The sequence below is a fragment of the Oncorhynchus tshawytscha genome, linkage group LG12 (assembly GCF_018296145.1).
Source record: "Oncorhynchus tshawytscha isolate Ot180627B linkage group LG12, Otsh_v2.0, whole genome shotgun sequence".
NCBI classification, from domain to species: Eukaryota; Metazoa; Chordata; class Actinopteri; order Salmoniformes; family Salmonidae; genus Oncorhynchus; species Oncorhynchus tshawytscha.
In genome coordinates this window covers 30761306-30784721 of record NC_056440.1, presented here as the reverse complement: position 1 = coordinate 30784721, position 23416 = coordinate 30761306, and the positions used below count along the sequence as shown (strand labels likewise).

At 42.8% G+C, this 23416-nt stretch overlaps 3 protein-coding genes across 11 annotated transcripts; 2 read left to right on the top strand and 1 right to left on the bottom strand.

Annotated features, from left to right (window-relative positions):
• Nucleotides 1-1099: 1099 nt before the first annotated feature.
• Nucleotides 1100-4304, top strand: ubl4a (ubiquitin like 4A). Of its 4 annotated transcripts, none has more exons than XM_042331582.1 (5): nt 1100-1276; nt 1722-1827; nt 2030-2223; nt 2551-2677; nt 4118-4304. In XM_042331582.1, exons 1-4 carry the CDS (start codon nt 1229-1231, stop codon nt 2656-2658), a joined length of 456 nt encoding a protein of 151 aa, XP_042187516.1. In that variant the 5' UTR covers nt 1100-1228; the 3' UTR covers nt 2659-2677; nt 4118-4304. The 4 variants fall into 4 exon arrangements, with proteins under 4 accessions (XP_042187516.1, XP_024294584.1, XP_042187515.1 ...); XM_024438816.2 differs by having other exon boundaries at nt 4115-4304; XM_042331581.1 differs by having other exon boundaries at nt 2551-2698.
• On the bottom strand, nt 3140-7203 carry rab7b (RAB7b, member RAS oncogene family). 2 transcript variants are annotated; one of them, XM_024438812.2, is made up of 6 exons: nt 7028-7203; nt 5456-5513; nt 5159-5285; nt 4735-4953; nt 4354-4482; nt 3140-4200 (listed from the first exon to the last, which is right to left on the bottom strand). In XM_024438812.2, exons 1-6 carry the CDS (start codon nt 7044-7046, stop codon nt 4111-4113), a joined length of 642 nt encoding a protein of 213 aa, XP_024294580.1. In that variant the 5' UTR covers nt 7047-7203; the 3' UTR covers nt 3140-4110. The 2 variants fall into 2 exon arrangements, with proteins under 2 accessions (XP_024294580.1, XP_024294581.1); XM_024438813.2 differs by lacking the exon at nt 7028-7203 and adding an exon at nt 6259-6496.
• Nucleotides 6009-21996, top strand: si:dkey-32e23.4 (dynamin-1-like protein). 5 transcript variants are annotated; one of them, XM_024438809.2, is made up of 18 exons: nt 6809-6995; nt 7636-7753; nt 7942-8083; nt 8328-8363; nt 8608-8654; nt 8824-8895; nt 9000-9086; nt 9229-9391; nt 16742-16862; nt 17638-17976; nt 18387-18507; nt 18592-18747; nt 18848-18937; nt 19083-19181; nt 19391-19504; nt 19618-19727; nt 19844-20003; nt 20113-21996. In XM_024438809.2, the coding sequence occupies exons 2-18, from the start codon at nt 7652-7654 to the stop codon at nt 20167-20169; spliced, it is 2016 nt and encodes a 671-aa protein (XP_024294577.1). In that variant the 5' UTR covers nt 6809-6995; nt 7636-7651; the 3' UTR covers nt 20170-21996. The 5 variants fall into 5 exon arrangements, with proteins under 5 accessions (XP_024294575.1, XP_024294574.1, XP_024294576.1 ...); XM_024438807.2 differs by lacking the exon at nt 6809-6995 and adding an exon at nt 6009-6162 and having other exon boundaries at nt 18387-18747; XM_024438806.2 differs by having other exon boundaries at nt 6807-6995; nt 18387-18747.
• The last annotated feature ends 1420 nt before the right edge of the window (nt 21997-23416 follow it).

The window sequence follows — 23416 nt, the reverse complement described above, 5'->3', positions numbered from 1 at the left end:
ACACAAATCTAAAGGGATTCAATAAGAATATGTACATATAAATACATAGGTGAGCGCTGACCGAGTGGCATAGGTCCCCCACACTGGGTCGTTCCAGCCCTCTCCCCCCATCTCCCTGGGGCAGGGAGCTGGCTGGATGTATTTGCACCCCCTTAGGCTGCGGGCGAGGGTTGGACCCCTCTCTGGGTTGGCACCAGCCCCTTACACATAGCCGCAGGAAGTAGTTTGGGGGTGAGAGTACTGCGATTATTGTCTTCAACGGTGGGGCTTCTTTTTAATTTTTTTTCAAATACATTTTTCAGGGGGGGGCCTTCTTTTTCATTAAAAAAAAAAACATTTTCAGGGGGGTTCTGCAGCACCCTCAGCACTCCTACTTCCTACGGCTCTGCCCTTTCGGCTCTCTCCCACCTCCAGCTGGCTGGATTTAGTGGCATCCCCTGGTGTCCCTGGCCGCGGGTCATTCCCCTCTCTGGGCGTGGGCCCCTCTCCCCGAAACACATGTAAACGCCCCCCCCAGAATAACCAAATACAAGCTGGGAGTAGCTATTATTCTCTTAGAGTAGCAGAACTCTGTCATTAGAGATCTTTTCCCATTGACTTGTTTGGGCGGATTACTATGTGCCCGTGGTTAAACTGCTCTAAAACGGCCAGTGTAATTAGGTATACTCTCTCATGACAGCTTAATATTAAGGGTTGTTCTCCAAAAGTTTCTAAAACAGACAGGTGACCACAGAAATTAGCACTTGTAGGTAAAATCGTGGAAGTCATGTCATCATATTACAATAAGCAATTGTGGGACTTCCTCTCTATGGAATTTTTCTGAAGAATTTGATGAGCAAGTTCAAACATTTCTAATGTTGTTACCTAATGTTATAAACAAATAATATGTTAATTTGTGTAATATGCACTCCATATCAAAACAGCATGATAAAAACGTTTAAAACTATTCATCATGCACAATTCTTGCAACTATAACTGCATCCACGAATTTGAGATCGTTCAGCTACCTTTATCCAGGCCATATTTAGCGGGGATGCGGATTACCGCATCGACTGACCTGACTGGTCAATCCATATTCCACACAGCAGGGGGCAGCACGCGCATATTGAGTATTAAAAGCAGTGGGGAAGTAACTAGAACATGATTGCTGATAAGGCTTGGGCTGTTTGGAGAAACAACAAACCTGTTATCATAACATTGAATTGTTTTCAATTGCACAGTCAATACAATGATTTTAACTATAAAACCACTTAAAGGAAAGGAGTGCAATTTACAGGTAAGCATTTATGAGCAAAAGGCAGACTGGAGCCAGTAGCTAGCTAACCTAGTTAGCTATGTCAGCTAGCTGCTACTGCTGTTTTCCAGCATCACGGGCTAGCATTTTAAAGGAAAGGTCTATTTGTTATATCTAGCTATTGAGTATCTTGATGCAGAGGGTGTTCACAGCAGGTCTGTAACTTCATGATTTAGCTACAGGAAATGAAGTTGGCAACAAAAGCAGAGTTGGCTCATGTTCGTAGCTTGAAGATAAAGCTCTGCGGTTCAGGGCGTTAGTCCTCTCAGTCGACCAGACCTAGGCCAGGGAAGATAATGTGCCTGCTGTAGATATGGTCAGCTTGTCAAGAGGAATAGTTCAGCGATATCAATGTGATTGTGCTGTCGCTATTACATCAATACTGTCGAATATTAAATGTCAGTTGTTTAATCTGTCACAATTTCAGGTCACAGAAGATGAAAAAGTCTCCATGGTGAAAGAACTAGTGTCTGAACGTCTGAATATACCTGCAAATCAGCAGCGATTGCTTTACAAGGGGAAAGCCCTTGCAGGTACCTACACTAAGGCCAACTACTGTAGCTAATCATACACAGCCTGGCATTGTCGAAGTACCCCAGCTGTGTATGAGGATGTCACATCACCGAATCTATGAAGTTACACATTGCCCTGCTGCATTCTTGAATATTCTTTATAACATTCATACCTGTACATCTATCACAAAGCCATACACATCTTTGTCCATTTTCGTTACAGATGAACACAGATTGAGCGATTATTCCATTGGGCCAGAGGCCAAGTTAAACTTGGTGGTTCGTCCAGCAGGGGAGAGGAGTGGGATGGCTAGCAGTAGCAGTGCGGTCAGCGGGGTGTGGCAGACTCTGTCCACTGTACTAGCGAAACACTTCAGCCCTGCAGATGCAGCTAAAGTCCATGAACAGTTAATCAAGGTACATTATTTCCATTAACAAGAGTAGGCAGCTGTTGGTACATATCCATAGATCTTATCATACTCGCCAACAAAACACATTCAGGTCATGTACATTATTCTGATTTGGGAGTATAAGCTGCTTTGCATGCACACCCATTGAATCCCTTCAGTTTCTACACTACATCAATAATGACTAAGTGTTTAAGAATATCCCTCCACATACTTTTGCTGAAGTACAGAATTCACTGAATGTTCTCACCTTTAGACTGCAGGTACTACTTTTGTACTGTATGAATGATTTTATCAGTCTCAGGCTAGCGATTTACACTGCTTTCTCTTCCAAAAGGATTATGAACGTTCACTTCGGCAACTCAGTCTGGATGACATTGAGCGCCTGGCCGGGCGACTGCTTCACCCAGACAGCGAGGGCATGGACACATCGTACATGGATTGAAAACCTGCCTGACTTGACGGTATTCTGGCGATTCACAGAGGTGCAGTGGGTTGTACAGGGATAACATGAAAGGTTGACTATAGTGTAGCTGCAAAGCTTTTAGATCACACAGCCTGTCTTAATGATACTTTTCTTTATTTTCTCCAGACATTCCTGTACAATTAATAGGATATTTTCACATGATCAAATCAGACTGAAACGAGAGCCAATACCTTTTGACTGTTGGTCTAAAATGATCACTGAGTAATTATGGAAGTTCTTATTTATAAGCAATGTGTTGTAAATGAATGATAGTTTACAGAAAACACACTCTGTAAGGTTAGTTCTAATTAATGTTGTTCAGTGCAGTCATTGTATGATTTGTATATATTGTTTATACAAGCATAAAAAAATTGACTGTTTGCCCTCAATTTCAAGTACTCACTTGGTCTAGGCCTAGCATAATTTTTTAAAAACGGAATAAAGCACAATCTACCTCAAATAGTATTTAGTCATAATTGTACCTTTTTATTCAACTGTCAGGAAATTATTTAACCATTTATATTAAGATATATGTTCAACTTCTACTTACAGCAACCGTAACAATTTATACAATTATTATAAAATTGATGAGGACGTTCATATAGTTGTATTTATATTATACAAAGCAAAAAATAAGAGGTCAGATTGTGTGAGAGCTGCAGCCTTATCTATGATAGGATGTGCTTTGGCCTGCAAATGTAACACCTTAAACTGGGAAAAGCTATTTCAACTCCAATCTAACAAGATGTCCAGTTTGGAACAAGACTTGATAATAGGAATTTGCCTCCGACTGCATTATCCATATTAGAAAGCACACACTGCTGATCATATTGGATTTTCTAGTGATAGCTTTGTTTCCTCTCTCCCCACAAACACACACAGTCGAACTTGAGTCCCATTTGTACAATTTACATAATTTCTGATCAGCAGCTTAAAACTGTCTACCACTTCTTCATTGTTCATGCAAATATGCTGTACTTAGGTCTTCACCTTGAAGAGGAAATGCAATAGTAGTGCAGATAAATGTGACACCAAGTTCTTTAAAGAGGAACCATTATAGTTGTGACTGCTATGACAAACATAGTGAGCTAGCACAGAGACCACAAGGAAATGCAAGGCACGTTGATAAGGGAGAATGCATCGGATGTCTCCCAGACATAACATACATTATTGCAAAACTGATGAGTATCAAAAACAAAACGTTTGACAAATACAAAGCCAGTTGTCTTGGTGAAAATACAGATATTGGTGTAACTGATGTTTCAGTTCCTGCCACATGAACTTCAAAGAGAAAAACAGGGAGGGGGGGGTTTAGCATTTTTCGTCTGAGATCTTGCATATGTGAAGACATAAAATGGTATGAATGTACATTATTGTAATCCCCCTTCAATCAAACATCAATGTGTATATCTGTCATGTTTCCTCCCTTCCTCAGCAGCTGCAGCCATCACTAGAGGAGGCTGGTCTGTCATCCCTCAGTTTGATCTGATCTGGGAAGTCATAAGTCTCCACTTCTGACTCCTAACAATGAGGACAGGAAAACATGGCAGGTTAATGCCTTCAAAAGTTCCGAAGTGAATACATTCTTGTATCTGCATCAATAAATTGTTCTTAAAGTGTGAAAACTACGTCATGAGTTTAACATTATCCAAATTCAATCAGCAATCAACCTACCTGTTTGAGAGCATTTCGGCAAATAGTTTGAAAGGCTTGATCAACATTGATGGCCTCCTTCGCACTTGTCTCGAAATATGGGATACTGCCCTTACTCGTACACCACGCCTGGGCTCGCTTGGTCGTCACCTGGTCAGTAATATAATATTCATATGAACAAATTACATTTCACGCAAACATTGGGGCTACACATGTATATAGTCTGGTTATTCATATTTTATTGTTAATATTTATTTTTTGCACATTTTTCTTTTTAACTCCACATTTTGGGTAAAGGGCCCTTAAGCATTTCATGGTAAAATCTATACTGGTTGTATTTGGCACATGTGACATAACATTTGATTTGATGGCACAACTTCATATTTGGGCATATGTACAGACCTGCCTGTTCTCCAAGTCAATCTTGTTGCCGAGCACAACAAATGGGAAGTTCTCTGGGTCACGGGGGCTGGCTTGAATCAGGAACTCGTCTCGCCAGCTGTCAAGAGTCTTGAAGGTGTTTGGCGCAGTAACATCATACACAAGGACACAACAGTCTGCACCTCGATAGAAAGCAACGCCCAATGACTGGAATCTCTCCTGCCCTGCAGTGTCCCAGATCTAGTAGAATGGATGACATTCATAACTGAACTCACCACTACATGCACTTCAATACATATCCAAAGGGACCATGTTACATAGAGAAAGGCTTGACTAAAATGTTTAGTTGAATACATTTCTATCAGGTTTAGACTTATGGTATTGTGACACTACCGAGGAGAGGTTATGGAAGATGTGCAGGGTCAAGGATAGAGAAGTCTATTACCTGCATTGTCACAAGCCTGTCATCCACCATCACCTCTTTGGTAAGAAAGTCAGCACCGATTGTGGCCTTATACTGATTGCTGAACTTCTTATTCACATATTGGTTCATGAGAGAGGTCTTCCCAACTCTGTCAGTGAGGAGAGTGATAAACAAACATAGGCAGGGATAAAATTAGATAAAATAATCTTTAGGCACCTTTACCCAAAAATGAGTGGAACCCAATGTACATGAAGAATGTGATCTATGGTAAGGACAATTTGGAATGAACAGGTTTCACACTGCAAGTATTCTACTCACCCTGAGTCTCCAAGAATTATCACCTTAAGTAGAATCTTCTTCCGAGACGCCATATTTGCTGATGAGAGAATAGGTAAGACATTTCAGTGCATCAGTTAGGACTAGGACACTGTTACCACAGATGAACAATGTGCCAGATGTTTCATCAGATGTATAGATTTGAAGTATCTGGTTGGCGTTTCCACTCACTACCAAATATGGTGATGAGGGGAAGTCCAGTGGCCAGCAATGGCAGAAGATGGAAGGAGATGCATTTTGTCAGACAAACTGCTAATTTTCTCATTAATGAAACATTTGATCTCAATAGAGTTTTCGGTTCCCAAAACTAGAATATGTTATTAACATAGCGGACTACGTTTTGTAGACTTTACCAAAGTTTCTAAAAATGGTTTTATTTCGGAGTGCACGGGCGAATTTAGTTATTGCACACCCGCGATTCGTAAAGTAGGCGTTCCTTAACTGAAATACATGTTAGAACCGCCAATAGGATCTCGCTAGCTCGTGCTTGGCGCTGCCACCTTGCTAGTCCACCCACTATGATCCATTTGCTTCCATTGGAAATGACAGGCTGTGGACCATCTTGGGTTAGTTAGAAAAAATCTTTGATGTTATCAGTGAGGCATCAAGAAGTCAATGCAGGATGCTTGGGATCCGATGTGTGACGGGCTTTGACCATGAAGCATGATTTACAGAAGATACTAATCGTGGTAAGCCAAATGTTAGCTAACTATTCAATTTCCACATGACCTGACATATTAGTTAGCTAACGTTGGCTAGCTTTTAGGGAAAATCAAATCGTTTACCTTTTACTCTGGCGTCAGACAGATGCAGAGAGAATACTGTTGTTCTCTTGAATAATTCTCATTAACTAACTACTTTGATTAAAACTGGTAATGTCTAGACATACAACCCTCTGCTGTTTTTTATCAGACGGAATGCAGCTTGTTCACGAGTCGGTCGGGGCAGGGTGCTGTGATTATCTGATCTGTAGCAGACCTGGATTGGACTTTCCACGAAGCAAATTTGCGCAAGTATTTTGCCCTGCTGACTCTCGTGAACACGCATTTGGGTTCCAGTCACAAGGGGCTGACGTTAAGTGTACATGCATATATATAATTTATTTATGTATGTATGTATTATTCCATTGGTTACCTCGAAGCAGATGCCCCAAGGGCAGAGTGGCCCACACTCATTGAATATGGTGCTTTTAAATGTTAGAGCATAAAGAAACATGTGTGATGTCACTTGGAAAAAGAGGAGGGAGTTGCGTGTAGAGGGCGTTGTCAAAATTATGACAGACTGTATTTAAACCAATCAGCTAACCGTATAATATACGGGAAAAACGTTGAATGACCAATCACCTCTTTCAAAAAAATAAAAATAATTCATTGACAGCCTTGAATACAACCCGGTTTGAAGTCGCTAAAAATACAGATAACGCTAAATTGTGGATAGTACAGAACTTCCGTTACTGTAGCTAGCTGTCTTTGCAGGATGAAGTGAGCACGGTATTGTTGGATTGAGAGGAACATCTTCTCTGGTAAGGAAACGACTAAAGCGTTAGCCACTTACCCTTTCCCTGCTTCCTCATCAGAGCACCTTGGCCTGAATCTGCTTAACTAGGAAGTTCAGCAGCATCTCCGTTTGTTCCCCTTCAAAACAATGTAAAATGTAAAAAAAATAGCCAAATGTTGTATACCGAAAGACTTGACAATGCTAAATGTCTGGTTGTTTGCGAAATTAGTCCTACATTTATTGCATGATACGGGTCATAAGCAAGCTAGGTTAACTGGTTAGCTAGATAGGTCTGGGTAGCTTTGAATATAGCATATCTTGGACTTTGGCCACTAATCAGCGATCAACACCAAATCAAACAATTACAGTTTTGTCTCTCAGTAGGGCCTGAACAGTAGGGCCTGAATCCATTCCTTTTCACATGACCACCCGCGGGCCTTTCTTATGTAATGTTGGTTATCATCACGAGAGCTAATGAATCACAACAACAAATACTACTGTTAAGCTATTGTGTAGTTTGTTTGTTGCTTGCTAACGTTACACATTCTTATCCATCTGCAAGAGGTCTCTTGTTTTTGCCTTTTGTAGGAGATTAAGGAGAGTCTTGTGTACTATATGTTTATAATCTCACCATTGCTTCTTTCACTTTATTTTGCCAACTGTAGTGTCTGGTCCTAAGAAATGGAGACTCTAATTCCCATCATCAATCGGCTCCAGGAAGTCTTCCTGACAGTGGGGGCAGAGATCATCCAGCTGCCTCAGATAGTGGTGGTTGGCTCGCAGGTCAGTACAGAATCAAAATGCAAGAATCAATGGTTGTTCCATTGGGGAATTGTGTCATTGTTGAAATTAACATATCAATGTCCAGCAGTCTTTTCAGGGAGATGGAGGAAGTATAGGTAATAGCAATGAATCCTTCATGCTTAGTGTTAAAGTCTTTCTAAAATTGATCTCCTCTTTTCCCATGACAGAGCAGCGGCAAGAGTTCTGTGTTGGAGAGCCTGGTTGGAAGGGATTTTCTGCCTCGGGGATCAGGCATAGTCACACGGCGACCCCTAGTGTTGCAGCTGGTGAATGTGCCTCCATTGGCAGAGAGGAGACTGCAAGAAAATGGTATGCACTTGACACAGAAACAAGATGTGATTGTCACTTTAAAAGCTGTCTCCATGTTGCTTCTCGAAGATAAACCGTACACTGGACACACTGAAACAAATCAATGCCAGTGCAGTTGACATTTATTCAATGAATTTCAATATCTCGCATTCATGTAATTTCACTCATTGGATAAAGCCTAAGTGGTCTTTGGGATGTTTGCTCTTTTCTAACATATTTACAATCCCTTCTTCACCTTTCTCAGGAAATGGGGTAAAACAAAATGCAAACAGCTACCCAGGTCTTTACTTCCATAGTTTATCTGCATGGACCTGTTGCGTTGTCATTCATCTTAATATCATCTTGTCATCCTCATCGTCTTTTCATTTCCTCTGTCTAATCATCACATCAACTTACAAACTCTGTCTCTGTCATATTTTGTTTCCAAATATTTATAAACCCCATCAGTCTGTTTTTATGTGATACACGTATTTCATTTCCGTTTACACATTATTTTACACTCAATCTTTTTATATTTTGTCAAGGGATCAAGGCTGATGAATGGGGCACGTTCCTTCATAGCAAGAACCAGGTATGTGGCACTATCTTCGCAGCTGTTTTGCACTGCACATTGAGTGTTTCATATTTGCAGTAGGGCATTACATTGTCCGAGAAACTTGGTACTGTATCTCCTAACGTCATGCCACCAGGGGTTTTGGTGAAGTCAATATTTCAGTATCCCATCTCTGTTTGCATTATAGATTTTCACAGAATTCTTGGAGATTCGCAAGGAGATTGAAGAAGAGACTGAGCGTAGCTCAGGAGGCAACAAGGTATGTATACATTGTAGATAGATTTGTCTTATCTCCAGTTTATGCGTTGATTTACTTTTGTCTGCTTCTCGCTCCATCCCCATTTCCTCTCTTGTGGTCTTTAGGGAATCAGCCCTGAGCCCATCTATTTGAAGATTTTCTCTCCTCATGTCCTCAATCTCACACTGGTTGATTTGCCAGGAATAACCAAGGTAAGCCCAACCAGTGTGTTAATCCCACTAACTTGAAAATGCACAACTAGGGTGTTCCTCATGGTAAAATTAATGACATTACTCATTGAAAACAAATGTGTATATTTAATTGCAGTAATGTAGTTATTTCTTGTTGTACTAGGTTCCGGTTGGAGATCAGCCAGAGGACATAGAAGCTCAAGTCCAAGAGATGATCCTATCCTTCATCTCCAACCCCAACTCCCTTATCCTCTCAGTGTCTCCTGCCAACTCCGACTTGGCCACCTCTGATGCCCTCAAACTGGCCCGCGAGGTCGACCCGGATGGTGAGGCATAGTGCTCCTTCATTTTTCACTGCATGTCTTTTCAGTGTATACAGTGAATTCGGAAAGTTTTCAGACATCTTGACTTTTTCCACATTTTGTTATGTTACAGCTTTATTATAAAATCGATTAAAACAAAATAATACCTCATCAATCTACACACAATAATGACAAAGCAAAAACTGTTTTTTAGATATTTTAGCAAATGTATTAAAAATAAAAACAGACACCTTATTTACATAAGTATTCATAGCTTTTGCTATGAACCTCTAAATTGAGCTCAGGTGAATCCTGTTTCCATTGATCATCCTTGAGATGTTTCTACAACTTGATTGGAGTTCACCTGTGGTAAATTCATTTGATTGGACATGATTTGGAATGGCACACACCTGTCTATATAAGTTCCCACAGTTGACAGTGCAGGTCAGAGCAAAAACCAAGCCATGAGGTAGAAGGAATTGTCCTTAGAGCTCCGAGACAGGATTGTGTCGTTGCACAAATCTGGGGATGGGTACCAACACAATTCTTCAGCATTGAAGGTCCCCAAGAACATAGTGGCCTACATCATTCTTAAATGGAAGAAGTTTGGAACCACCAAGACTCTTCCTAGAGCTGGCTGCTTGGCCAAACTGATCAATCGGGGGCGAAGGGCCTTGGTCAGGGAGGTGACCAATAACCTGATGGTCAGTCTGACAGAGCTCTAGAGTTCCTCTGTGGGGATTGGTGAACCTTCCTGAAGGACAACCATCTCTGCAGCACTTTACCAATCAGGCCTTTATGGTAGAGTGGCAGGCGAAAGCCACTCCTCAGTAAAAGGCAGATGACAGCCCACTTGGAGTTTGCCAAAGGGCACCTAAAGGACTCTCTGACCATGAGGAACAAGATTCTCTGGTCTGATGAAACAAAGATTCTCTTTGGCCTGAATGTGGAGCATCATGTCTAGAGGTAAACTGGCACCATCCCTACAGTGAAGTATGGGAAAGGGGATACCTAGTCAGTTGTCCAACTGAACTGAAATGTGTCTACCGCATTTAACCCAACACCTCTGAATCAGAGAGGTGCGGGGGGCGGTGGTGGCATCATCATGCTGTGGGGATGTTTTTCAGCGGCAGGGACTGGGAGACTAGTCAGAATCGCGGGAAAGATGAACGGAGCAAAATACAGAGAGATCCTTGATGAAAACCTGCGTCAGAGCGCTCAGGAACTCAACTGGGCAACGGTTCATCTTCCAACAGGATAACAACCCTAAACACACAGACAAGACAATTTAAAACATTTTTATTTCACCATTATTTAACCAGTTAGGCTATTTGAACAAGTTCTCATTTACAACTGCGACCTGGCCAAGATAAAGCAAAGCAGTGCGACACAAACGACAACACAGAGTTACATATGGAATTTACAGTGGGGCAAAAAAAGTATTTAGTCAGCCACCAATTGTGCAAGTTCTCCCACTTAAAAAGATGAGAGGCCTGTAATTTTCATCATAGGTACACTTCTACTTTGACAATACTTATTTTCCACCATAATTTGCAAATAAATTCATAAAAAATCCTACAATGTGATTTTCTGGATTTTTTTTCTCATTTTGTCAGTCATAGTTGAAGTGTACCTATGATGAAAATTACAGCCTCAGTCATCTTTTTAAGGGGGAGAACTTGCACAATTGGTGGCTGACTAAATACTTTTTGCCCCACTGTACAAACATACAGTCAATAACGGGAGGAGGTAAGCCAATAAATAAGCCATAGTAGCGAAGTAATTACAATTTAGCAAATTAACACTGGAGTGATAGATGTGCGGATGATGATGTGCAAGTAGAAATACTGGTGTGCAAAAGAGCATAAAAGTAAATAAAAACAATATGGGGATGAGGTAGGTAGATTGGATGGGCTATTTACAGATGCGATCGGTTAGCTGCTCAGATAGCTGATGTTTAAAGTTAGTCAGGGGATATATATATATATATAAGTCTCCAGCTTCAGTGATTTTTGCAATTCGTTCCAGGCATTGGCAGCAGAGAACTGGAAGAAAAGGAGGCCAAAGTAGGTGTTGGCTTTGGGGATGACCAGTGAGGTATACCTGCTGGAGCGCGTGCTATGGGTAGGTGTTGTTATCGTGACCAGTGAGCTGAGATAAGGCGGCGCTCTAACCAGCATAGACTTATGTTTGGCGGCGTGAGTAAAGGAGGCTTTGTTGCGAAATAGGAAGCCGATTCTAGATTTTATTTTGGATTGGATATGTTTAATATGAGTCTGGAAGGAGAGTTTATGGTCTAGCCAGACACCTAGGTATTTGAAGTTGTCCACATTCTGAGCCAGAACCATATACATAATGGTGTCGTCTGCATAGAGGTGGATTAGGGAATTGCCCGCAGCAAAAACGACATCGTTGATATATACAGAGAAAAGAGTAGGCCCAAGAATTGAAACCTGTGGTACCCCCCATAGAGACTGCCAGAGGTCCGGACAACAGGCCCTCCGATTTGACACACTGAGTTCTGTCTGGGAAGTAGTTGGTGAACCAGATGAGGCAGTCATTTGAGAAACCAAGGCTGTTGAGTCTGCCGAATACGGTGATTGACAGAGTCGCAAGCCTTGGCCAGGTCGATGAAGACGGCTGCACAGTACTGTCTTTTATCGATGGCGGTTATGATATCGTTTAGTACCTTGAGCGTGGCTGAGGTGCACCCGTGACCAGCTCGGAAACCGGATTGCACAGCGGAGAAGGTACGGTGGGTCAGTGATCTGTTTATTAACTTGGCTTTCGAAGACTTTAGAAAGGCAGGGCAGGATGGATATAGGTCTATAACAGTTTGGGTCTAGAGTGTCACCCCCTTTGAAGAGTGGGATGACAGTGTTACCTAGCCTCAGTGCATGGACTTTAGTGTCCCAAAACTTTTTGGAGTTAGAGCTACAGGATGTAAATTTTCTTTTTGAAAAAGCTATCCTTTGCTTTCCTGACTTTCCTGAAAAGTTGCTTTTCGCGGGGACTATTCGATGCTAGTGCAGTCTGCCACAGGATGTTTTTGTGCTGGTCAAGGGCAGTCAGGTCTGATGTGAACCAGTGCAGTGGCTTCGGGACACGTTTCTGAATGTCCTTTAGTGGCCCATTCAGAGCCTGGACTTGAACCTCATCGAAAATCTCTGGAGAGACCTGAAAATAGCTGTGCAGCGATGCTCCCCATTCAAAATGTCCGCGTTTGAAAGAATCTGCAGAGAAGAATGGGAGAAACTCCCTAAATGCAGAATCTGCATTCTGTGCCAAGCTTGTAGTGTAATTTTCTTTCTTTCTTTTACCTTTTATTTAACTAGGCAAGTCAGTTAAGAACAAATTCTTATTTTCAACTGTCTGTTCAGGGGCAGAATGACAGATTTGTACCTTGTCAGCTCGGGGGTTTGAACTTGCAACCTTCCGGTTACTAGTCCAACGCTCTGACCACTAGGCTACCCTGCCGCCCAAGAATACGGGAGGCTGTATTCTTTGCCAAAGGTGCTTTAACAAAGTAAAGGGTCTGAATACTTATGTAAATGTGATATCAGTTTTTTAAATTTGTAATAAATTAGCAAAAATGTCTAAACCTGTTTTTACCTTGTGATTATGGGGTATTGTGTGTAGATTGAGAGGGGGAAAAAATAATTTAATACATTTTAGAATAAGGCTGTAATGTAACAAAATGTGGAAAAAGTCAAGGGATCTGAATACTTTCCGAGTGCACTGTATATATTTTTCAGGGTGTTTAAGTCTTAAATGAATTTTTATCTGATTTAAATGCCTTAGTTCCGTTTTCAAAGGTCTTAAACGTGGACGACAATATAATATTGTGTCTCTGCTTAATTGTTGCCAACGTGGCAAGAAAGAGAAAAAATAGAACATCAAATAATAGTCAAGGCACTTTCCTGAGCTTTCCAACCACATGGTCGCTTCCTTGTGTGAACATCGTGCCAATGGGAGTCAGGCCATTGCTAGAGGAGAGCGGGAGATGAAAGCGCATGGTAGCCTATACAGTTTGATAGACAACACTAGCTAGAGCTGGGACAATAAACCAGAAATTACAGACACCGACATTGCCCTCCTCTTACCTATGCAATTTGGCTTATGTCTGTAATGTCAGTGATTAGGCTGCACAACGTTCCTGCAGAAGTTTTGGTTCTAAAACCATTATTTATTCAACAGGAATGTGCATTAACCTGCGTCCCGCTATGAAAGTATTTGCCCTGTCCCTGTTTCGCTGCTTGTTCTCACTCCTTCTCCCACCTTTTGCGCACAGTGAAGGGAAAGATGCATTCTGATAAGTGCAAGCATAACGTTACTTACTGACAGTTGAGAAACATTTCTAAATGTAACTGGGAAAGACAGTTTTTACTGTTGAACAAGAGCAGAGTGGCAGCTTAATGTGAGTAGAACAATTATTTCTCAACTGTCACTATAGAGGAAATAACCACTTTACAAACTGAGTAGGCTATGTAATTGAGATGATACGGAGTGGAGAGCGCCTTTTGTGGTTAATACCCTAAGTAGCCTATAGGCACACAATGTAATGTTTTTGTGGGACATAAAATGTACCGTTAGATCAATCCATTGAATGGATATATCTAGCAACAATATATACTGCTCAAAAAAGGGAACACTAAAATAACACATCCTAGATCTGAATGAATGAAATATTCTTATTAAATACTTTTTGCTTTACATAGTTGAATGTGCTGACAACAAAATCACACACATTATCAATGGAAATCAAATTGATCAACCCATGGAGGTTGGATTTGGAGTCACACTCAAAATTAAAGTGGAAAACCACACTGCAGGCTGATCCAACTTTGATGTATTGTCCTTAAAACAAGTCAAAATGAGGCTCAGTAGTGTGTGTGGCCTCCACGTGCCTGTATGACCTGCCTACAATGCCTGGGCATGCTCCTGATGAGGTGGCGGATGGTCTCCTGAGGGATCTCCTCCCAGACCTGGACTAAAGCATCCGCCAACTCCTGGACAGTCTGTGGTGCAACGTGGCGTTGGTGGATGGAGCGAGACATGATGTCCCAGATGTGCTCAATTGGATTCAGGTCTGGGGAACGGGCGGGCCAGTCCATAGCATCAATGCCTTCCTCTTGCAGGAACTGCTGACACAATCCAGCCACATGAGGTCTAGCATTGTCCTGCATTAGGAGGAACCCAGGGCCAACCGCACCAGCATATGGTCTCACAAGGGGTCTGAGGATCTCATCTCTGTACCTAATGGCAGCAGTCAGGCTACCTCTGGCGAGCACATGAATGGCTGTGCGGCCCCCCAAAGAAATGCCACCCCACACCATGACTGACCCACCGCCAAACCGGTCATGCTGGAGGATGTTGAAGGCAGCAGAACGTTCTCCATGGCATCTCCAGACTCTGTCACGTGCTCAGTGTGAACCTGCTTTCATCTGTGAAGAGCACAGGGCACCAGTGGCGAATTTGCCAATCTTGGTGTTCTCTGGCAAATGCCAAATGTCCTGCACGGTGTTGGGCTGTAAGCACAACCCCCAATCTGTGGACGTCGGGCCCTCATACCACCCTCATGGAGTCTGTTTCTGACCATTTGAGCAGACACATGCACATTTGTGGCCTGCTGGAGGTCATTTTGCAGGGCTCTGGCAGTGCTCCTCCTGCTCCTCCTTGCACAAAGGGGGAGGTAGCGGTCCTGCTGCTGGGTTGTTGCCCTCCTACGGCCTCCTCCACGTCTCCCGATGTACTGGCCTGTCTCCTGGTAGCGCCTCCATACTCTGGACACTACGCTGACAGACACAGCAAACCTTCTTGCCACAGCTCGCATTGATGTGCCATCTTGGATGAGCTGCACTACCTGAGCCACTTGTGTGGGTTGTAGACTCCGTCTCATGCTACCACTAGAGTGAAAGCACCGCCAGCATTCAAAAGTGACCAAAACATCAGCCAGGAAGCATAGGAACTGAGAAGTGGTCTGTGGTCACCACCTGCAGAACCACTCCTTTATTGGGGGTGTCTTGCTAATTGCCTATAATTTCCACCTGTTGTCTATTCCATTTGCACAACAGCATGTGAAATTTATTGTCAATCAGTGTTGCTTCCTAAGTGGACAGTTTGATTTCACAGAAGTGTGATTGACTTGGAGTTACATTGTTGTTTAAGTGTTCCCTGTATTTTTTTGAGCAGTGTATTTAGTTAGAAATCTAGCTAATGTTTGAGTTCCTACTTCCTCCGGTTGTAAAACATGTAGCATAGCCTAGGGCAATATGCACAAAAAACATGCAGGCAAATTAATCTCGAGAGATCCAAAAATATATCTGGTTATTTTGTCATGTAGCACATCAATATATTCATTATGCATTCCCTGAACATGTTAGATGAAATAGTTAACTTCTTTCACGTCTTACTTGGCACTGTCAGTTCTAGAGCTCTCTTGCTGAGCTACCTTGCTCCCAAGTATAGCCATGTGATACCCGATTCACTGAAAGAGGGATTTAAAAAAATTGTTTTGGTGTTGTAGTCTTTTCTAGCATAACACCTCCAGGAGAGCTACTGGGTGTGTAGACTTGTTCCAATCCCACTCTAACACACCCGATTTGATAAATCAACAGCTCAACAGGACCTTGTTAAGCTGACTCAGGTGTGTTTTGAGCAGTGCTGGATCAAACTGCTCACCCATTACCCTAGCTCTCCAGATGGAGAGTGGACCACTTGTTTTATATAGTAACGGTTCTGTATATTTACATTTAAGGCATTTTTTTCACAGTGGTATCATTATGGTGTTGAGTATCATTATACTAAGCTGGTAGTGGTATTGAAGCCAAAATTCTAAACACTTAGAGTTGCGATCTAGCTGATGATTAGGTCATTGGGGTAGCCTAAACAAATGCAGATGGGCAACCCCATTCTTCAGCCATCTATAGCCTAGCCACTATGCTACTACATCTGTTAGACTACAGGAGAATGCTCATTGCTAGAATAGCACACCTGCTTGATAATATGAGCCATGTAGTATATAGCCTTTGGTGAAAGAGTTAGCCCTATTATTAGCGTCTGTGTGGCACAAGCATATTTCAAATTTGTATTAATTTGCATTCCAAGTGGTATTAAAAAGGTCTTAAGTCTTAAATTCAACTTCATGGAACTTGCAGGTACCCTGTTTGCTCATTGATACAGATGTGTTAAACATCAGTAAACATGGTCAATGTTACTTTTTAGGTTTGACCTCAACTTTTGAACATCAGTGATTGCTATATACACAATATTTTAGATTAGATAATGAACTGTGCCATTCAAGTGTGTGTGTGTGGAAAGAGCCATGGACAAAAGGGGTGTGTCTTTACCCAGCTGTGTCCATGTGTCTTGCAGGCCGCAGAACACTGCTGGTGGTCAGTAAGCTGGACCTGATGGACGCAGGGACAGATGCTCTGGAGGTCTTGCTGGGCCGGGTCATTCCAGTGCGGCTCGGAATTGTGGGAGTGGTCAACAGGTTTGTCCATATGCCTACAACTTATCTAACAGATTTACCTAATTCTTACTGGGTGATGTCACCTCGGTGCTTAAAAAGATGAAGTCCCATAGCAGTGAAAGATGCTATACAAATATTAGGCCAATGTATCAAATCTGATTGAGTATAAAGGATCTGAATCATTATGGTCGTTAAATTAACTCAAGTACCCTCAGAGACCTTTGTGCTATAAACAACGAATGTTCCAATGGCCCTGCTATTCACCAGATCAATTCGTTTGCATTTTTCAAACAAAGCTCTAATTTCTGAATGATTGTCTCTCCCTACTTTGAAATTGTTCTCACACATCCTGCTGAGATAATGTGTGCCATGTCTTACTCATGGGGCTCCAGCACAGGGCTGATGTATGAGTTATCTGAGTGGTTTTTCGCCAAGGGTACAGAATTGCAAAAAAAAAAAAAAAAAAATCTGCCCCTCAAAGGCTGAAATGGTAAGTCATTTTCTGAAGTAATTTCACTGAGCAGAGACAATCTAGTTCAACCGACAGCTCACACTAGCAATCATAGCAACCGCCTTGGAAGGCTGTCTGAAGTCAGTAGGGACCTCAGCTTAGCACATTCCTCCAGAGTGCTAAAGGAATCTGTACGGCTACAGTAACGTCCATTTCAAAAGTGTTGAATCCTATATGCGTGTATAATTTCCTGCTATGCTGGAGCAGGTGACGTTCTGCATGATCAGATGCACTGTGGAGTATTCTGGAACTCCAGCTGTCATCCTCCATGTCTCCCCCTGCTAGGAGCCAGCATGACATCAACACGCAGAAGAGCATAGAGGACACGGCACGGGACGAGCAGGCCTTCCTCCAGCGCCACTACCCGTCTCTGGCCTCCCGCTGCGGCTCCCGCTACCTGGCTCGCACCCTGAGCCGCCTGCTCATGCACCACATCAGGGACTGCTTGCCGGAGCTGAAGAGGCGTGTGACGGTGTTGAGTGCCCAGTACCAGGCCCGGCTCAGCAGCTATGGCCAGCCTGTAGAGGACCACAGCTCCACCCTGCTACAGATCGTCACCAAGTTCGCCAGCGACTACTGCAACACCATCGAGGGCACCGCCACGCACATCCAGACATCTGAACTGTGAGTAGTTCAACTGCTTTAGGCTCCTTTATCCAGGCACCAATCATCTTTTAGTATTTTATATTGTATTGGAGCAACTCCTCATTGACCACCAAATATTTAGCAACCACCTAGAATCTGCACAGCGGACATTTTGTGACAGAAAACTAGGTTATTGTTCTGCTGAATGCATTTCACTTAAGCAGGCGTTTATTGTATTTCTTGGCCTCCTTGTAATTTTGTAGGTGTTCATGTATTGGCATTTCATATTTTGTGGGTTCATTTCAATAGCTCTTGTACCGCTCACTGATTTATTGATTTCCTCAAGCATGTGAAGCAAGTATTAACTCATTCTGGCTGACTGCATCTGATGTTGACAACCCTCGGACACAGCCACTGATACTGCTTCCTCTGTCCTCCTCTCTGGTAAGCTGCGGGGGGGCTCGGATCTGCTACATATTCCATGAGACCTTTGGCCGCACTCTTCAGTCTATTGACCCCCTGGGGGGCTTGACGGAGCTCGACATCCTCACTGCAATCCGCAATGCTACGGTAATAACCATCAGCTCCAATCGTATTGTCTGTGTGAATCACATGAGTTATGTTAATAGAGGTGTGTGTCGTGCTGTGCTGCAGGGTCCGCGGCCGGCCCTCTTTGTACCTGAGATTTCCTTTGAGCTGCTGGTGAAGAGGCAGATCAAGCGTCTGGAGGAGCCCAGTCTGCGCTGTGTGGAGCTGGTCCACGAGGAGCTGCAGAGGATCATCCAGCATTGCTCCTCCTACAGCACGCAGGTACGCTAGACACTGCACAACACATATTACAAAGCAAGCCCAAATCAAATTGTAATAGAAGTGTCTCTGTATGCGTCCTGACATGCTGTGTGTTTGTCAGGAGCTCCTTCGGTTTCCCAAGCTGCACGACTCCATTGTGGAGGTGGTGACTAGTTTACTCAGGAAGCGCTTGCCCATTACTAATGACATGGTAAGACAAATTTGTTTTTGTGATTTGACATTTTCAGTTAATTTGTTTTGTACAAAAATCCTGTAATTATTCTACAATTTAGTGCTATTGCTTACTGGCGGTCTGTCTATGTTCGTGAATGATTCTGAGCACCAAACTGTTTCAGGTCCACAACTTGGTTCAAATTGAGCTTGCTTACATCAACACAAAGCACCCAGACTTCACCGATGCTGCTCAGGTCTCAGCATCTGTCAACAGTCAACAGGTAATTCTGCCTCAACTCAAAGCACATGCTCTGCTTTCATGCATATAGATGAGCCTAGTGTTGACCAGAGGGTTCTAGAATCTGATGCGGTCTTCTCGTACCAGTATGGACATCACACCTTTTGGGGAATTCCAATAAGCCAGTTGTGACTTTAACACCGATACCTGAACAACTAAATTGAATTGACCCCCCCATTTCACCTCTTTTAGGGCCTGCAGGATGGAGATAAATGCTGGATGAATGAGAAGGTGGCTGAGGAGAAGGCACCAGTGGCAGGTTTCAGCAGCCCTGTTAAGGGCCAGGCCATCAACCTCCTGGACACAGTGAGTAGTGGAATCAGCAGTCAGAACTGACCCAGCGCTACCTTGTAGAGCAGCACTGTATCTGATTCGATCTGTGACAGATTGTAACATCTGACCCCTGCTCTGTTTTCCAGGCGGTGCCGGTGTCCCGAAAGTTGAGTGCCCGCGAGCAAAGAGACTGTGAGGTCATTCAACGCCTCATCAAATGCTACTTCCTCATTGTCCGCAAGAGCATTCAGGACAGGTCAGAGACCGGCGCTCCAGGGCATCTAGGGGTGTTATTATTTGGGTATCCAGTTAGTGGTGAGTTGAGCCTTCTCTGGCCTAGCTAACTGTGTGTCTTGTGACATGTGTCTGTAGTGTTCCCAAGACTGTGATGCACTTCCTGGTGAACTTTGTGAAGGAGCGTCTGCAGAGTGAGCTGGTGGGCCAGCTGTACAAACAGAACCTGCTGCAGGGGCTGCTCATCGAGTCCCAAGACACAGCACAACAGAGGTCAGAGGTGGCCCAGATGCTGGAGGTACTGTACAAGTGCTACTAGTACCCCTAATTACTCTCATGCACTTTGTGTTGTACTTTCTGTTTCCCCCTTTTTAACACCAGTATCCTTCTCTCTCTCTTCACTTCAGGCTCTCCAAAAAGCCAGCAACATCATCTCAGAGATCCGGGAGACACACCTGTGGTAGCCCAATGCAACTGACCGTTCCCGTGTGTGTGTGTGTGTGTGTGTGTGTGTGTGTGTGTGTGATGGTAATGTATGGCAATACCACTGAGCTCACACTGTCCATTAAACATCCAGCTGTCCTTTTTGTCTGTCCAGGATTTGGACTATTGTGTCTCACTGTGAATATAGTGATGAGACCAACACACTCAGGCAGAGCTGGTCCATTGTGATGAGATGTCTTTTAATGTGAAAGAGAACCATGATCAAAAACAATTTTGGTTTTGTTGCAACAATCGTCTGTCTAAATGTCTGGTCTTTGGGTTGTCAATGTGTTGTTTATCATGTGGAGTATTATGTTTTCCTGAGTCTTTCTTGCATCTGATCATGACATGGTTGTGCTGCTGCATTTGTTTCCATTGATTAGGTATCTATTTGTGAAAGGGTGATCTCAAACCATGACTGCTTGATATGCATGTAGCAGTTTCTGAACATATGTAGAGTAAGTATAATCAGTCAGTATCAGGTTTCCCCTTGTTTTAAGCAACGTTCTGTAAAGTTGAACAGAGGGTGACAACCCAACCCGAGGTTGAACAGTGGGCATTGTCTGCAATGTAATGTTGAAATATGATCCTGGTCTTCGGGGATGCTGCAGAGGTTTGGTTTGACCTGGTCTACAGTGCAACTGAATACAGTAGTTGTACCCTAGAGCAGACGTATGTTCTTTACATGTCGCATTTATGTATCGTTCCAGGTGTACGGTTGCACTGTTTGTGCATATTTAGTCCTATAACAAAGTTGTACGTTCACAACATAGAATACAGTGTTCCTTTTCTCCATATGAAGTTTCTGGTCAGACTCTTAATTCGCATGTTGTTGGATAACTGAAACCACATTTATGAATAGCACCCACAAAGAGTTGAATAGGTGTGTGTATATATAGATATTGTATAGCTAGCTTGTCAGGAGATGCAGAATAGTAGGTGGAGTCCAGCAATGATTTGAGGGCCAGGGGTATAGCAATTCATTGTAGAAATCTACTTGGCCAAAGGAAAGTTAAAATAATTTTCAAAATCTCAGAATGCATTGAAATATTGTACCCCAGTTACACCCCCCCCCCCCTTTAAATTTAACCCATGTATGCAGTGTGCCTCAGAGAGAGAGAGAGAGGGGGCCTGTTGCTGGGGTGCCACCTCTTCTGAAGACTATCCCTAGGCCTGCTTCCACCCAGATGACAGGGATGTTGGAGGTGTAAGAGACCAACATTGTTTCTGATTTGAACTTGTGCATGCAGCTGTAATTATATCCTCATTTTGTTGATGTAGATCCCCAAGGGAAGTATGCCCTGCAGCCTTTTATTTGTGATTTAGTACCAATTGCGTGACGTTAGTGTATCTTACATTTAGAATTAGATTCTAAAATTTCTCAAATAATTTATAGTGTAAGTGTGCATCGGTTTTTGTATGTCATGGAAATGTTCACAAAGGATGATGAGCATTATTCAGAAAGACTAGCCTTAAAGGAACAGGTACCAAGCACCATCTAGCAGAAACACTGACTTCTATGTGATCAAGGAGAGCACGGTGTCTAGTCTGTCTTTCTGAAAGGACAGTGTGTGTGTGTGTGTGTGTGTGTGTGTGTGTGTGTGTGTGTGTGTGTGTGTGTGTGTGTGTGTGTATATGTCTAAGTTTTTCTATCTGAATGAGACTGTGTTTTCTATTATTTAAATGTATATCTTACATCTTTACAAACTGCCTGGAAGTGCTTGACTGCCAATATTTGTGATACATGTAAATTGATAGAATAATATCTGTTCAGATGGGAGGGACTCATTAAACTCTTAACAACAACAGTCTGGCCTCTGAGATTGCTTTGCAGGATGTCCTTTTATAATTGATATGATCTGTAAAGTCATGATAAGATCTGCAGAAATGTACCATTCAGTCCTGCAGATGGCTATGACTCACAGCAGTCTGGTATCTATTGCCATTGTCCTCTATTCATACTAAGCAGGTGAGCTGAAATCACTAGATATGTAGGATTATTCTGAGGTAAGATTGGATCCTTGAAAAAGACAATGACAAATTGGCCTGCATGTTGCAGAGACCGATTGACTTGCACTTACACGCCTGGCCTTGTCTGCAACCTCATTTTCCCTGCCTATCACGTGCAATAACATCCTTTGTAATTGAGAAAACCAGCAGGACTCTGAATGTCAGCCTTATCTAAAATACTGCAGTTTAGCAATGATGGATTGGCTGTCTTCTGGTGCAGGTGCATGCGTGTGTATAAACACACAGGTGAGGCTTGGATATCACGCAGAACAAAAATATAAATGCAACATGTAAAGTGTTGGTCCCATGTTTTATGAGCTGAAATATAAGATCCCAGAAATGTTCCATACACACAAAAAGCTTTTGTCTTAAATGCTGTGCACAAATGTGTTTACGTCCCTGTTAATGAGTATTTCTCCTTTGCCACGATAGTCCATCCACCTGACAGGTATGGCATATTAAGAAGATGATTAAACCTGCATGATCATTACAGTTTCACCTTATGCTGAGGACAATAAAAGGCCACTCTAAAATGTGCAGTTTTGTCAAACAACACAATGCCACTGATGTCTCAAGTTTGCAGGAACATCCACCAGTGCTGTTGCCAGGGAATTGAATGTATATTTCTCTACCATAAGCTGCCTCGAATGTAATTTTAGAGAATTTTTGCAGTATGTCCAACCATCCTCACAACCACAGACCATGAGTAACCACGCCACCACATCCGGCTTCTTCACTTGCGGGATCGTCTGAGACCAGCAACCCAGACAGCTAATGATACTGGGGGTATGAAACTGAGTGCTTGCACAACCAACCAAGAATTTCTGCACAAACTGTCAAACAGTCCCCGGGTAACTCATCTACATGCTCGTTGTCCACACCATGGTCTTGACCTGAAGAGTTTGGTGTCGTAAGCGGCTTCAGCTGGCAAATGATCCCCTTCGATTGCCGGTGGTGGTGATCACACCAGATACTGACTGGTTTTCTGATCCACGCCCCTACTTTGTATGGTATCTGTGACCAACAGATGCATATCTGTTTTCCCAGTCATGTAAAATCCATAGATTAGGGCCTAATGAATATAATTCAATTGACCTATTTCCTTATTTGAATTATAATTCAGTAAAATTGTTGCATGTTGTATTTATATTTTTATTCAGTGTAGTTAAAGTTTGAGATGGATGAAGAAGTGACTGATAAAAAGAATATTGGAATACC

Bases quoted from the DNA above. Each gene is read 5' to 3' on its own strand.
- ubl4a (XM_042331582.1), top strand. From the start codon at position 1,229: ATGATTTTAACTATAAAACCACTTAAAGGAAAGGAGTGCAATTTACAG. The intron at 1,277-1,721 runs GTAAGCATTTAT...TCACAATTTCAG, and splicing joins GAAAGGAGTGCAATTTACAG to GTCACAGAAGATGAAAAAGT. The intron at 1,828-2,029 runs GTACCTACACTA...TTTTCGTTACAG, and splicing joins CAAGGGGAAAGCCCTTGCAG to ATGAACACAGATTGAGCGAT.
- rab7b (XM_024438812.2), bottom strand. The intron at 5,286-5,455 runs GTGAGTAGAATA...CCTCACTGACAG, and splicing joins ATAATTCTTGGAGACTCAGG to AGTTGGGAAGACCTCTCTCA. The intron at 4,201-4,353 runs GTAGGTTGATTG...CCTCATTGTTAG, and splicing joins GCCGAAATGCTCTCAAACAG to GAGTCAGAAGTGGAGACTTA.
- si:dkey-32e23.4 (XM_024438807.2), top strand. From the start codon at position 7,652: ATGGAGACTCTAATTCCCATCATCAATCGGCTCCAGGAAGTCTTCCTG. The intron at 8,896-8,999 runs GTATGTATACAT...TGTGGTCTTTAG, and splicing joins GTAGCTCAGGAGGCAACAAG to GGAATCAGCCCTGAGCCCAT. The intron at 16,863-17,637 runs GTTTGTCCATAT...TCCCCCTGCTAG, and splicing joins ATTGTGGGAGTGGTCAACAG to GAGCCAGCATGACATCAACA.